Source organism: Engystomops pustulosus, chromosome 6 (assembly GCF_040894005.1).
Source record: "Engystomops pustulosus chromosome 6, aEngPut4.maternal, whole genome shotgun sequence".
Lineage (NCBI taxonomy): Eukaryota > Metazoa > Chordata > Amphibia > Anura > Leptodactylidae > Engystomops > Engystomops pustulosus.
The window spans coordinates 76,822,564-76,839,276 of record NC_092416.1 but is presented as its reverse complement, the minus strand read 5'-3'; the positions used below and the strand labels follow the sequence as shown (position 1 = coordinate 76,839,276).

Here is a 16,713-nt window from a genome sequence, read left to right as displayed (position 1 = left end):
AATTGGCAATTATGTACATCTAGTCATAAACTATTATGGTTATAGCTAGATAAAATGATCTATTTATTTATTGAATATGAATCTTTATTGACAGGCACACTACTTATTTATTGTATTTGTACTTGTACTATGTAGGTTTGTTCTTAAGGTGAATTTGTGTGTAATTGTAACTCCAGACACATTTCCTTTGGTCTCTGTGACAATTGGATTTTAAAAATGTTGGATTTTCAGAAGAACCAGGATTAACAACAAAGCTTAATTACAGACACATGTAATAACTGTTATGGCTGTTTATTGTAGCCCAAGGCTAAAGTACAGTAAATTAACAATTACGACATAGTCTATCCCAAGTATGTATCTGATCAAATGAAATCCAAGATCACTTCCATGGAGGAGGAGTAGAAGTCTATGGAGGCATACTATGATTTTATGTGATGAGATACATACATGGAGTAGACGTTGCAAGTCTATTAGGACCTTAGATTAGTGTTCAATAATGTAACAGAACTCTCTCTCAATGTTTAACACAGCAGCCTTTCCTAGCAGTGAGACTCTTCAATCAGGAAGAAGGAGGCAGGGCAGTAAAAGTAAAATTTACTATGCAGGACTCAGTGTGATTGGACTGAGATCAGGCGAGTTACATATACGAACATTTACAAACTAATTTTTTAACTTTGGGAAAGAACATGCCATAGGAAGAAGACATTTAGGAATAAGGGTAGTGCTTTTTAACCATAGTTTTTAATGACGTATTCAATTTGGGTGGGTTAATTTAAATGGCAGTTTCTCTTTAAGAAGAATTCCTTTTCGCATTTGGTTAGTGTAGTTTATTTTACGTCTTTCATATCTATTTTTATCCTGAAATGAAGAATGCAGATCCTGTGTTAATGGCTCACTGATCTGAGAACCTTAAGGGTCAGGGGCTGGTGGTGTTAAATAAATCTGGGGTGTGCCGTTGCTTTTACAGTGGAAACTTACACATAAATAAATATTTATAAGAGGACTCTCAGTTTTATCTTTACAGAACCTTCACAGAAGGAGTCTGTGTTCTTATCTCTGTTGGAAGTTCCATCAGAATTTCCTTAGAAAACAGCACAGCAGCTACACCAGTCAGCGCAGTAACATGCTATACCCTGCTTCTACTAACACCATCATAGTTAGCGTTGTGGTCTATTATGTGTCCGTGAACTGATCCATAAGACACAGGTGTTTTTCTTTTCTGGTTTTCCAGTTATTATCACAGTGCAGATATGAATACAGCCTAGCAGGTTTCATAAAAGTGAGTTTATTATTTTTATTGGTGGCCTGTTTAAATTATTAATATTTTATTACAAACAATTTCCTTACTCTCACAGGGCTCTATTTATACAGTATGTAGATGTAAATATGCACATTGAGCCCATATTCTAAATGATAACATATATTACCCTCATAATGAATTATATACATATGCTCCCTAATCATAAATTACTGTTCTAATAATTCATGAAGAGGCCAATATATATTATAATTTATTATGGGTTGTCTGTAAGTCGGGTGTCCTTAAGTAGGGGACCGCCTGTATATGCAAAATGTGTATGGCACCCTTGGTGCAAAAACGACCGTCAGCAAGTCAACTATTGATGATGCTTCCTTAGCATTGAAGGGTGAAAGCAGTGCTAGATAACCTGTGTGCCACATGTAAGTGTTTGGCCATAACACACCCCATACAAATGTTTAGAACCGCACAGTGATTGGGAAATCACACTGTGAAGTCCTCGGTACACAAATACAGGTTAAGGCTATGATAAATAGACTCAGAACCTGCCATTCAGAGTGGAAAAATGCATTACACCTGATCTCAAGACCTCTGGCAGCACCTAGTGCCGACAGCCACAAGCTCATCTGTTATAAGAATCCCTGTTATGAGAATCTCTCTATTTATTTATTTCTTTATAGATACCGTATCTCTCAATATCATATATCACTATTTTGCTTCTGCTATGAAGAATATTACTATTAGAGCTTTGAGGCTATGAAAATCCTCCTTTTAATGGTTCAACAGATATTTTTCTTTGTACAAAAAAAAAAACATTCCTTAATACACCAATAAGATTCTATGGGAGGATTTAAAAGAGAGACATCAGTATTTCATCTTTAGTTATATTTATTGATGTTATTTTCTCCTGAGAAATATATATTATATAAACATAAGAGCAGATGAAATCTGATGATATACTGATGCATCTTCTTTTGTTTCCTTTAAAGGGAACCTGTCACCGCTGTTCCAAAAAATTAAACTAAGACAGGTTCCCATAGAGCCCTTTAGTCCTAAGGGCACCCATTTATCAACTAACACTGGCGATGCATAGAAAAGCAAAAAATCACATTTTATTCTGTGCCTGGTAACCAGGGAGAACCCAGCGATTCCACGTGGGAGGATCACCGCGGCTCGAGTCCTCGCCCTCCTCTGTGCACATCAGCCAGCGCACGCCTCCATCTTTCCTACATCACGCGGCTCCCTGGCTTCCTGCTCGCTGATAAGCATTGCCACAGCTGAGAGCAGCCAGTGCGCGTGCGCGGAACTCGGCTGTGCAATGTAGGAAAAATCATACAGGGGGCGTGCGCTGGCTGATGTGCACAGAGGAGGGCGAGGACTCGAGCCGCGGTGATCCTCCCACGTGGACTCGCTGGGTTCTCCCTGGTTACCAGGTACAGAATAAAATGTGATTTTTTTGCTTTCTCTATGCATCGCCAGTGTTAGTTGATAAATGGGTGCCCTTAGGACTAAAGGGCTCTATGGGAACCTGTCTTAGTTTCATTTTTTTGGAACAGCGGTGACAGGTTCCCTTTAAAACCTCTAATGCTGTCAGTGACTAAATATGAATAAAACTGAACATGGATGTACACAAAAGTCCATTTTTTATGATTCATAAAACAGAATGAAACCAGCCTTAGCATGGATAAAGATTGCTGTAAGCAATCCATATATAAGAGGTGTGGAGAAAGATACAGATAAATCTTCATATACTGCTAATAAAGAAGATTGCTATTGAGACCTTTGGGCTAATAAAATCCTTATTCTAACAAAAGGTGAGCTTGTGGCTTACCACTCTGTGTTACTGGCTGCAGAACCAGGGGCTTTGAGTGCAAAAACTGCCCCAGAGATATAATAAAATTGTAATATTTACACACATCACAGAAGCCATGTAGGAGTGCTGAGAGGAGACTCTCTCTTGACACAGAATAGAAGAGGAGAATTTACTGCTGTGTAGGAGAGAGGCTTCCTGTCAAGCAAAAAAGGTCATGCCAAAAGTCTTATTTACATTATATGAGAAAAATGTTTCCTTCAGCTAAAACCAGAATTACTCCATAGGCCTGGCTGTGATAGATATATACTGGGAGGGGAAGGGATATGCTGGGCTATATACCAGGAAGGAAGAAATGTGATGGGCTACCTATATACATGGGGCATATGCTGGGTTACCTATATACTGGGGGCATGTGCTGGGCTACCTATATACTGGGGGAATGTGCTGGCCTACCTATATACTTGTGGCATGTGCCTTTTACAGAGGGGGGAGATGCAATTTTGCTTGTTTACTTAGGGAACCAAAGTGCCTTGTCCAGGCCATGATACTATCATCTTAAAGGGACCTTAATAAGAATTTTGGAACCTCTTCTGATAATATTTAATGCAGTTTGTGAGCAAAGATACTAACCTTGTTTACTGTTCATTTTGGTCGTCGGAAAACCACTACTGCTCTGACAGATTTCATGGTCAGCAATCTGGAAGTAAAAAGGAAAACATTACTATTATTTGGCAGTTAACTGTATAAATGTACATTTGATTACATACTGATATCCTTGCACAAAGGTCATCAAAAAAATCTAATGTAATAGCCAAAAATAGTGATACATTGCTAGCATGAAGTGACCTTTTACATTGGCCACTTACCAGATGAACTATCAGGAATGCCTTCAAGTTCTGGTTTTTAGATGCAAGTATGGAAGACAAAATTAGGTGTGGATTATAATTGCTGAGAACTATATGGTAGCTCACCCGTGCCTTTCTGCCCTGCCAGCAAAGTGGCCGCGCATCTTACCCGTCCCGGCTCCTGTCTCAGTCCCATCTGCCGTGCATGTGCTTCCCCGACTCCTAGGGGGTGCGTGCCAGATCTTTGTGCCTACGCCTTAGAGAAAGCTCCTTAACGATATTCCTGCGTTCCTGTTTTTTCCAGCTCCTGTGTTCCTGTGTGTTCCTGCATTCCTGTGTCCCGTGTTCCTGTGTTCCCATGTGCCTGGACCTCCCGGTGCTGATCCTTGATTGGACTTGACCTTGCATCTCTGCCGCCTGCCCTGACCCTGTGCTTGAACCTGACTGCAAGACTGTCTCGGCTGCCACTGCAGGCTGGTCGCACTCGTGGAACGACCTGGTGGTACCCCTACCACAGCAAGACAAGTGTCACAACACTGTTGGAATATATCTGATTATCTCTTAAAGGGGTCGTCCAGTCAGTCACTTGAAAAATTAATTTTTCCCATTTCCACAGAAGAGAAGATTGTTGATCAGAGGGGACTTCCAGTGGTGGGATTCCCACGGATCACTAAAACAAGGGTCCACTGTAGTTCAAAGGAACAGATTGACAGGTTGCACATGAGCTCAGTTGCTGTATTCAATGCTATTTTTTTGTAACCACAAAGCTTTCTCAAAAGGAAATATAGCTGAGACATGGCCTACGCATTTCAGGTGCTACACGCACCCTTAATCATGGCACCATGATTAAGGGTGCGTGTAGCACCTGAAACGCGTAGGCCTTGTCCCGCAATATGTAACAACTGGTGTTGCCATTGGGTTGTCATGTTTTATATTGGAAGAAAATAAAGATTGCACAAAAATTTTTTAACCACGCCACGTCGGTGCCAGAGTGATTCTGCTTATAATGTTAATGATAACCTGTTCATAGTATAATTTATGAATAATAGTTAACTGATTGATGGTGTCCCAAGTATCTGAACCCTACTGAACATTATTGATCCTAAATTACATTAAATGCTGTTCTCACAATTTCACAGTATTCACAGCTGAAATCTCCAAACATCTCCTATTTGTTCAGTTTCTGTATAAAGCACGAATACTTAGGAGGTGCTACTGAAATGAGATTGTGTACAGTACAAGGTGGTTCGGGTGCCTGAATAGGCCAGTCTGTGCTGCAAACTTTACGCAAACAAGGTGCAGCCGATAGAAGTCATCATGGCAGTCTGGGCCAGATGGAAGAGAAAGCAGATATAACAGCCAATATAAATGGCAGAGGTCACCGGCAAGTCACAACATTTGTACATTGTATTGTATTGTAACTAGTATTGTAACTAATTGCTTAACTGGTCTGCAGAGCTATGTATAGAATAATTACCGTATACATTCGAGTATAAGGCGACCCAAGTATAAGCCGAGGCACCTAATTTTACCACTAAACACCTGAAAAACCTTGAGTATAATCCGAGGCTGGGAAGTGTATTGGTCACAGCCTCCCAGTATATAGCCAGCAAGCCCCCTGTAGTATATAGCCAGCCCCATTTAGTACATAGCCAGCCATCCCCCTGTAGTATAAAGCCTGCCACCCCCTTCACTAGATAGCCAGCCCCCTTTAGTATAAAGCTAGCCCCCTGTAGTATATAGCCAGCCCCCTTTAGTAAATATCCAGCCCTCTTTAGTATATAGCCAGCCTCGTGTAGTATATAGCTACACCTTATATATACCTTATATATATAGCTCACCTTTCCAACGCCCGGGCAGGTCCTCTTCTTGCTTCAGCTCCAGGTCGGCACCAGGTCCGTGCACACGGCCCGGCAATATCACACTATGATGTCAGCAGCAGCTGACATCATAGCTGCGCGGCCGCTGTGTACATACCTGCCACTGGCTGCGGATGGAACAAGAGAAGACCTACAGGGGGCCCAAGAAAGGTGAGTTTTGACTTTTTTTGTGACTCAAGTATAAGCCAATTTTGAGTTATTCAGCACATTTTATGTGCTGCTGAAAAACTTGGTTTATACTCAAGTATATATGGTAACTATCACTATATGGTCACGGTATGGTAATATCGATATAGCTGGGTCGTTCACTCCGATGTATTTTATTCCCTACATTCTGAACCTATGTTTTCATCACTTCTGTACCAATTCCATATAGCTCAGGTTCACGAGTTGACAACATGTAACACATGGCAGGTTTCATCCATGACGTCCATTAGTGAGTTTTGGGATTTGACCCTAATACCAGAGCCTGAGGTTTAACACCTCAAATGTCAGGATCTAGTAGCAGCCACATCAGATTTCTTCAGTCCATTAATTCCATACTCTCTAACCCTAGAGAATACCATCAAACATTACTATAATTTAATGACTTTGGCCAATATTTTTTACATATCGGCTGAGCTTGGTGGCTGTTGTTGATGATCTAATGTAAGGGGGGTTCTCCAGATTCTCTGCTAGAGGTGGCTAATGCTTCTATGTCTATGACCATTCTTAGTCTATTCAAATCCATAACATTTTAAGCAAACAAAAAATTTTTGAAAAACATAATAAAGAATAATGGTATAAATCGGCTGTAATACATATTCAAGAGCAACTCAAAGATAGAATACTAAGCTAAAAGTTTTGTTAACTGGATTGATTGATGTCTCTCCCATAGATGCACACAAACACACATATAGGGGCACATTTACTAAGGGTCCAGGGACCGCATTTCCATCAGGTTTCCTGACTATTTCCGATTTGCGCTGCATTTAACAGGGGTTTTTGACGCACACGAACAGAATTTTGCCGACTTTCGTGCGACACAAATCGGGGGGCGTGGCCATCGGACAACCCGACTGATTCGGACTAAGCGCGTGATTTAAAATTCCAATTGTGCCGCAATACATGCAATAACATACACCAGAAAGAAGATGGTGAACTCCAGCGGACCTCATGCTGGGGAAGCAACACATGCAGGATATTGGGTGCACGATCTTTGTGAATCGTGCCAGATTTCATCCTCGTCGGACAGTCCGGATCGGGGATCGAGACAGGACTGGGTAAGTAAATGTGCCCCATGGTATATACATAAAGTTGTGTATATAAATACATAATTCATCAGCTAAAAAAAAAGTACTGAAAATTGAAAATAAATAGAAAAAATAAGAAAAAAATAACAAATACGGTACACAAAATCTGGTTAGCAATAAGTCATTAAAAATGTACGTCTCATTAAACAAGCATTGTTAATAATAACAGTAATTTTACCTAAAACAGTAAATAAAATAATATTTCAGTAATAATACATTGTAAATGGTAATAGGCCAATATATTCTACGGCAAGTTATTTTGATGCTCCTCTATTCATAACAACCGAGAAACACATAACATTCCCTTATTCTAGTGCTGATCCCCAAACACCACCCCTCCTAAATGAAATGACACCCCTGGGCTTTACAGCTAAATGTTATTAGATGTTTTCATCAAACTTTGACAGCGCTGGCGGTGGAGGATTACCCAGAGGCTCAGTGTTATTAGACTGTAATGAAAAACATAACGTTATGGGTACAGTACCCCCCTGGCAATGGAAGAACACAAGCAGGTGGCACTATTTGCATAATTATAATCAATCCCTTAGTTTCTGGGTCCTGATATCCACCACATATGACCAGCACCCTTGCTTGACTTACCATTATCAATACTCAGCAGGATGGTCACAGCTATGAAGAAGCAAAAAGTCAGACACAAGAGGCAGAAAAGGGACTGAGCTGCGGGTGACACGCAGGATTCCTCCCACCTCACTGTTTATCTAAAGCAGCTGTATAAGCAGGAGGGAAAGCGATTGGATTGTCTCATATCATTAACGTTACGAAAGATGAAACAGCATTACTGGCAGGTACAGTGTGCAGACCTGTGGCCGCACCCATAGGTGGCACAGACAAAGGCATGAATAAACAGAGAGGAAATGCTCTTTAGAGAATGTTATAGGGAGCCCAAATAACACTAGTCAATGAGTAAGCTAGGGAGAGAGGGGCAACATCAACGAAGGGCTACCTGTGTAGGATAAGTGGTGGTTCTAGATTCAGGATCACTAGAACCCTCTTCAGTGCAGATGGGTGATGTGCCCTGTATTGGATGCATAGCCTCTCAGGCTAATCGTATGTCAAATATCCATAAATAAAGATCCTTTTTCATCAACATATCATTCTTTTTGCACAGATCTCATTAAACTTTAGTCTATGAGTGATGGGTTAAAAAAAAAAAAGCTTCAAACTAGGGTGAGCTGGTGCCGGAGCATAACTTGGTTATGTTCTTAAACCGTTGTAAAGCGTTTAAACACTTTAGTAATCTTTCTATACGAAGCAGCTTCAGCTGAGATGAGTGCATACCACTGTGCGCCAAAGCGAAGATATGCTCCGGCACCAGCTCACCCTGAGCTGGTGTGCGGTATTTGCTGCTTAGAAGCACTGTTGGAAAGTGGTAGGTTTCCTTTAAAGACTTTACAGTTATGAAAGTTAAGATCCAAGGTAATGATCTCCCCAGTATATGAAGTTTACAGTAAGCCAAGCAAAAAGCCAGGCGAAATGCCATTGATATTTGTCTTGGGGGAGTGGACGTCATTGAAAGTCAATCTCACAGCACAGTGGTCAGGTTAACCATTGAGACACTTAGAGAGATGAAGGGATAGTTGCACGTTCCTGTTTATTCTGAATGACAAGTGCATGAACTTTCTCAAGAGAACAGCACAAGTACACATTGGCTATATGTGAAGATGTAGTATACAGTACACAATCCAAATAATTCCTTTTCATAGTATAATACTCCTCCCCAGGTACTAGAAAATAACTACTGTAATACTGTCCCTATGTAGAAGATTAGACCTCTATTATAAGCCTGACTACACTGGGGATTATACATGTTTCTGTATGTGAATATCTTACTGTCTCTGTAGTACAAATACTTTATGGATGATTCTCTCTTTCAGTGTATGTATTATAATGATACTAATGACCAAAAGTGGAAACCACAATGTAACTGATCTGATAAGGAAGTACATTTATTCATTGATGTGATGAAATATTTGTTATTTCAGTGAGTCGTGTGGTTTCAATGTTATTTCCAGTTCATAGGAAAAGCATGTAGAGAAGTATGCGGTCTACAGAGATATACATATGTATCTAATAGATATTTCCACTAGTAGTTGTGGTTTGTGTTTTGTAAAAGTAAATACTAGATGTAGTCATAACATGAATTCTATGGACAAGTCACTTTAGTAGGGTTTTACCCTCTTATCTAAATTACATATCTGGATCCACACAAGATAAAAAAACAGAGGTCTGAAAGTGCCCCAGTGTGAAAGTAGTAAGATAGTAAATGCTAAAACAGTACTGCATTCACTTCCATGCGACTGACAAAGTTCGCTATCCTGGAAGTTGCAAGGAATTGGGATGAAATGGTCAACACTTCTCATCAGGCACTTAAGGTCAGATCGCAACCATTCTCTCTTTAAGGTTTAATTAAAAAAAGAATCATATGGATTCATATGGAAGAAATGGCGGCCAAGCATTGGTACTATGGCTTATTTCACATTGAGTGAGGATGGCCATTCTCCTGACTTCTGGGAGTTCCAGTGGTAACACAACTAGTGATCAAAATGGTTCAGTAAGGCATCAGTGATTTTCATGCTGAAAAAGAAAAAAAGGGTGTGAATGGGGACAGATATCTGGCCACACCATTTGCGGCCAGATATCAGTCCCCATTGATGCCTATGGCACCCGGTCACTCTGCAGTGAGCAGACATTGCGAAATATAGGACATGAAACAAATTACAACAGCTGAGGAGAGGTGATTTGCCTAATTACATTACTGTTAACATTTGCATTTACAAAACGCATAGTAAACGCAATGCATAAACGTCACGTTTATGGCACCCGGTCACTCTGCAGTGAGCAGACATTGCGAAATATAGGACATGAAACAAATTACAACAGCTGAGGAGAGGTGATTTGCCTAATTACATTACTGTTAACATTTACATTTACAAAACGCATAGTAAACGCAATGCATAAACGTCACGTTTACATTGTGTTTGGTAAACGCAAATGTTAACAGTAATGTAATTACTCAGCTGTTGTAATGTGTTTCAAAACGCAATCAAAATGCAACGTGTGACCTCACCCTTAGAAGTAACCAATACATTACAAAAAAAAAATTGTAAATCTAAAATTTTATGAATTTTCAAAAAACAGGTTACTGGACAAAATTTTAAACATTTGAAGCATGTGAAATAATTCCAATTTACATGTTGAAACAGGGTCCATGAAAAAAATCCTTCCTTTGCACCTGCCCTGGACCAGGTGCAGATTTGCGGCTAAAAAGTCTCAAAAATAAGCAAAAAAGAGATACAGTGAAAAGTTATCACATGACATAATTAAGGCATATCTCTCAACCTTTGAGGAGATGAAAGAGGGATAAAAGATGTGTGAAGTGTGCTTCAGAAATGTTTTTTGGCCTAAGCCTGCTAGAATTGGGACATACCTCTCACCAGGGCTAGATCATAGGCCCCCACCACTTAGCCCTTAAAGGGGCCCCCACCAAATGTGGGCAATTCGGGCGGTCGCACGACCGCCCAAATCGCCAACAGTGTACTTGGCTTCGGGCTCCCCGGCTGATACGTGCCGATGTTCCTGACTTTCGTCTATAGGGGACTCTATATAGGTAAAGGGGGTATATAGTTATTATAGGGGACTCTATATAGGTAAAGGGGGTATATAGTTATTATAGGGGACTCTATATAGTTAAAGGGGTATATAGTTATTATAGGGGAGTCTATATAGTTAAAGGGGTTATATAGTTATTATAGGGGACTCTATAGTTAAAGGGGGGTATATAGTTATTATAGGGGGGCTGTATATAGTTATTATGGGGGTGTATAGTTATAGGGGACTGTATATAGTTATTAGATGGGGTGTATAGTTATAGGGGGACTATATATAGTTATTATTGGGGGTGTATAGTTATTATAGGGGGACTGTATATAGTTATTATAGGGGGTGTATAGTTATCATAGGAGGACTGTATATAGTTAATATAGGGGGACTGTATATAGTTATAAGAGGGGGTGTAAAGTTATAGGGGGACTGTATACAGTTATTATAGGGGGTTTATAGTTATAGGGGGATTGTATATAGTTATTAGAGGGGGTGTATAGTTATAGGGTGACTGTATATAGTTATTATAGGGGTGTATAGTTATTATAGGGGGACTGTATATGGTTATTATAGGGGTGTATAGTTATTATAGGGGGGCAGTACATAGGGGGAGCTGTATATAGCGGTTGCTGGGGGAGCTGTATATAGCGGTTGCTGGGGGAGCTGCATATAGTGATTGCTGGGGGAGCTGTATATAGTGTTTACTTGGGGAGCTGTATATAGTGATTGCTGGAGAGCTGTGTATAGTGATTGCTGGGGAGCTGTGTATAGTGATTACTGGGGGAGCTGTATATAGTGATTGCTGGGGGAGCTGTATATAGTGGTTGCTGGGGGAACTGTACATAGTGATTACTGGGGGAGCTGTATATAGGGGTTGCTGGGGGAGCTGTATACAGTGATTGCTGGAGGAACTGTATACAGTGATTGCTGGGGATGCTGTATACAGTGATTGCTGGGGGAGCTGTATATAGTGGTTGCTGGGGGAGCTGGATACAGCGGTTGCTCGGGGAGTTGGATACAGCGGTTGCTGGGGGAGCTGTATATAGTGATTACTGGGGACTGGTATGTAGCGTTCGCTGTTCCCCGTCTGGACTACATTCAATGGGGGCCCCCACCATATTTTGCGCCCAGGAGCCCCCACCAACCTTGATCCGGCCCTGCCTCTCACCACCAAGAACAGTGGGACAGAACCTGAAAACCGTGACTGTCCAATGGAATCGGGGTGGTATGATTGGGAGGTCTGATTAAGGCTATACTAGGATAATAAGGTAATTGCCGAGAAGCATGTCCCACATCCACTCACTACACTGCTCTAGCCCTAAGAAAATGACCCAGTGACACTTATATAGGTGCAAATTAATAGTAGTTATATTTCTGCAGATATGAGCAAAGTTCTTAATAGCAAACATGTCCAAATCTTACCCTAGAGGTTATTACAAAATAATCTGGGTTCACACAGTTTTTTTCATATACTCAGCATATAAGCTGCAAAGCTCCCAGCATATAAACTGAGCATACCTATAGACTGGCAGATGGAAGCTTTTCTCTCAGTATACATCAAGCTGAGTTTTTCTATCCTGCTTCCTTCTGCAGAGTAATGTGTATGCTCAGCATATGCAGTAGTACTCCACTGAGCATACACTACACCAGTGATGGCTAACCTATGACACGCGTGTCAGTGCTGACACGCGTAGCCATTTTCACTGACACACGGCTGCCTGAGAGTTAAGTTTCATCCTACATGACCAGGTGCAGTAGCCGGGAGGCTGAGAGATTGCACTGAGCTTCCAGCACTCCCCCCTCCTCCTCCTCCCCCGGGCCGGCCCCTCCCCATGTGTGAGCTGTGCCTAGTGTCTCCAGTCAGCACAGGTATCAGCATGGGGCACAGCAGGAGAGGTGACCCGGCCATACACCCAGGAGGCTCCTCTGCAGCTCCTGATAGTTGTGGTGGGGGGAAGATGGCAGCAGAGTCAGAGGTCACATCGCTGCTGCCTTGTGTGATGTCCCAGCAGCTGCCACCTCTACACTGACCATCTCCACAGCAGTGGCAAGGGAGGACAACCACTCTCATCATATAGTAAGGAAGGTCAGTGCACTGTATGATAGAAGACATTTATCAGGGCTTGTGTGTCAGTTTTGTGATGTACAAGCCCTGAAATAATCGCAACGCCTTGCAAATCGCCAGACATTGCGATTATTTTGCTCCTCACACCTTCTCCATGCCAAGAGGGCATGAGGGAGATGCAGACAGCGGCGCCTGCACCCTCGCAATAACCTGTGAACTTTCATGACAGAAAGTTCACAGGTTACTAAGCATTTCCACACCTGTCTGATTGTAACCGATCTATTACAATGTGCGATTTGCACATAGTAATAGATGACTGTAGTATGGCAGTACATGGTAGGATCAATCAGGCAACCTACGGTTAAAATACCCTAGAAGTTAAATAGTATACATATTTGTTATTTAAACTATAAATATCACAAAATTATGTTTTTTTGTCAAGGTGACACACCACCCGAGTTATGCTCGGTTTTTTGGCGAATTTTGACACACTAAGCTCAAAAGGTTGCCCATCACTGCACTACACCATATCACTGACCTAAGCCAACTACTATCCTAAACGCCTATGATTCCAATCCCGGGCACCATGAGGTGTGTGCTTTAAAATCTGCTTTATTCTAGTTAATTAAATCCATATAGCTAGCAAGACTGACAGAAGGCTATACAGAGGGATGGCGGGAGGAATGCGTGACAGCAGCTAGGTTTTCTCCCTCCAACACAGAAAGGTCTACAAACTCCTCATTTGCACACACTACACTACTGATTCATGCAAAGTTTTTTGAAAGGTCAGGTATACTTTAGGGTAGGGGGGTCATCTCACGCAGCAGCAGAGGTTTCACTGTATTACAGGTTAATATTTTAGCATGTTTTATCTTGTTTTTTTTAAAATAATTTTTAATAAATGTTGTATAAGATTCATCATCTTACCAGTCTAGGAAAAAATTGGATGAATAAGACAGATGAGCTGAGACAATGACACAGACATCCTCTCATTAACTTCTTATTCTGAAAATAAAACAGAAAAGGGAGAATTTCATTAAAAGTTGTAAAAATCCTAAAAATAAATTCTAGAGGTGTCATCAGTAATAGGATTTATAAGTCATTAACAAACTAAATATAATTTATTATCTGCAGAAAATGTAGCGGCAGCAGCTGTAAATGAATGTCTTATTAATCACATTTACTTGGTCACATTGTAGGAGTGTGGTATTAAGAGAAATAAGGCTACATTCACACTAAAGTATGCGGGCATACGTTCGCTGCAATGGATTGGAGGAGTGGTCCCTCTACTCTCCATTGCTATACATGGCGCATTGCGCTGTAACATGAGGAAAGATAGGACATAGATGCCATTATCAGACACAGGAGTCTACACATAAATCCCATTACCAGGTACAGGGGTCACCTATGTCTACACATAAATCCCTTTCCAGATACAGGGGTCACTTATGTCTATACATAGATCCACTTATCAGATACAGGGGTCACTTATGTCTATATAAAGATAACATTATCAAATGCAGGGGTCACCTATGTCTACACATAGATCATATAATCAGATACAGGGGTCATTTATGTCTATGCATAGATCCCATTATCAGATACAGGTGTCACCTATGTCTAAACATAACGTACATATTTAGAAAAAACTAAATTTCTACTTTCTATCCAATCATTGTGGTGGGATCCATATGGGTGTGCTTTCCAGGATCTGAATTGCTATAATCCAAAAAAATCAAAGAGGTTCTGTAGCACGTCCGAAAAGGATTTCTTTATGTATATATTCTTTAAAATCTTCTCGGTTACATTATGACATAGAGCCTTACATGGTATAGAAAATCAAGCACACATGTGAACATTAAAAAGCACAACTATCCAATCAGTGCAGCCGCACGTCATAGCTTAAACACAGAATCCTTACATGAATATACATCAGGAAGAAAACAAAAAAATCAAAATGAGGTAAAAAACTATACATATCAAAATTAAATTAATAAATGTATCATATATGACCCTGTCATACATTTATTTTTAGTGCGGCTGTACTGATTGGCTAGATGTGCTTTTTAATGTTCACATGTGCGCTTGATTTTTTATACCATGTAAGGCTCTGTTGAGCTGAAATGTGTTGGTTTTGTCTCCTACCTTTTAAGTCATGATGTAACCGAGAAGATTTTAATGGATATATAAATAAAGGAATCCTTTTATTTAGATGTGCTACAGAACCTCTTTGATTTGCTATGTCTACACATAGATTTGATTATACAATACAAGGGTCACCTATGTCTACAGGCAGATCCTATTATCAGATACAGAGGTCACCTATGTCTACATACAAATGCCATTATTAGATACAGGGGTCACCTATTTGTATACATAGATCCCATTAGCAGACACAGGGGTCACCTGTATGTACATAGATCATATTATCAGATAAAGGGGTCCCCTTTATTCACACATGGATCCCATTAGCAGATACAGAGGTCACCAATGTCTACATACAAATCCTATTATCAGATAAAGGGGTCCCCTATGTCCACACATAGATCCCATTATCACCTATGTCTATGTACACCTATGTATCACCTATGTACATCCCATTATATGTGACTTTAGTAGAAGCCATTAAGGGATATCCCCCTCCATAAACACACAATCCCTTTACAAATACATCAAAACACTTGATAGAATGTTTCTCTCTGCTAAGGAAAACATTTCCAAACCAAACTCGGCCTCAGGTAACTTTTCTGTCATGGCAACATCCCACATCCTCTAGGGAAAGTTCTTGACTTGCTTGTCCTGGGATGCTCCATTGTTATCAGAATAACCATAGGGGGAGGGGGTGCAGTAAAACAGTTATACAGCGACATATACATTGTTCTATTCTGCTAGTTAATCCTTGAGGGAAGAGAACTATAAATAATACATGACAATATCCAGAGTATGGAGAATATCCTACATTATTAACATAGGACTTTAACATGCATCTCCTAGGAGTTCATAGACCTGAAGATATTACAGAAAGGTTCACCTGGTGATAAGTTCTGTCTGAATTTTATGGTGAAGCGGGTAAAAAATAATGATATAATGATAATGAGTATCCCTAATTATTCCAGGCTAGGTATATTCAAGACGCTGTTAACATATAAACTCAGATCTCCATCAATCACACAGCACATCCATAAATAAAATATCTATCATGTATTACTTTACTCATAACAATATACAAGGCAGATATATTAACTGTACAAGGGTAAGGGTACAAATAAAGATCAAGCACTAGAAAAAATATTCATCGCTCCCTTCACACAGCAATTTCCCACGGAGCACAGGTTGGACATGCAGACCACAACAGTATTTACATGGGGCACCTGCAAAAAAGCAGGAAGAGAAGTGAAGAAAATAAAAAAGGAGGTGTGAGGGGCTGATATTTTGTATCCTGTGCTTCTGTCTAGCATACAGTGTATGAAGAGCAAATGCAGTGACATTTGACCTCCACCTTTGCCCCCACTAAGCAGCACCTTTCATTCTCTCTTACCTGACCGCAGCCTCTGCTGACACACACCACACTGTAGCAAAGGAAGAAGCTAAAGATGTATATCTGTAAACACCAGAGCCAAGACAAGCCCAGAGAGAGTTGTCTGCTCCACAGCACAGTCTGATCAGTTATAATTTGCCGCTTGCAATGAATCTGAGATCTCATCACAGATGAATCATGAAAGTAAAAAATTAAAAACACTGCTACGTCTTTAGTATCTGCACCCACGCTGGCAATGATGTAATAAAACCAACACCGAATGAGGCATACAGACCCAGGGAAAGGAAGAATGATGTCCAGTGATAAGATCAGCACACTACTCTAGCTGAAACACTCTGTGCTGCTGGGAGATCCCCTTTTATTTATCAAAGATCTGTTAATTCTTGCATCAGAATTTCCAA

General features: G+C 40.6%; 1 protein-coding gene across 10 annotated transcripts in view; it reads right to left on the bottom strand.

Annotated features, from left to right (window-relative positions):
* The window catches only part of LOC140135331 (CMP-N-acetylneuraminate-beta-galactosamide-alpha-2,3-sialyltransferase 4-like), a 106,383-nt gene that overhangs the window by 24,428 nt on the left and 65,242 nt on the right, over positions 1-16,713 (bottom strand). For 7 of the 10 annotated variants that reach the window (XM_072156673.1, XM_072156672.1, XM_072156666.1 and 4 more), the window contains 2 exons: positions 13,702-13,779; positions 3,702-3,768 (listed from right to left, as the gene is read on the bottom strand). In XM_072156673.1, coding sequence (XP_072012774.1) covers positions 3,702-3,768; positions 13,702-13,767 — 133 coding nt within the window. In that variant the 5' untranslated portion in view covers positions 13,768-13,779. Of the gene's footprint in view, positions 1-3,701; positions 3,769-7,688; positions 7,863-13,701; positions 13,780-16,312; positions 16,493-16,713 lie in introns of those variants that run through there. The other 3 variants (XM_072156668.1, XM_072156675.1, XM_072156676.1) reach the window with 3 other exon arrangements.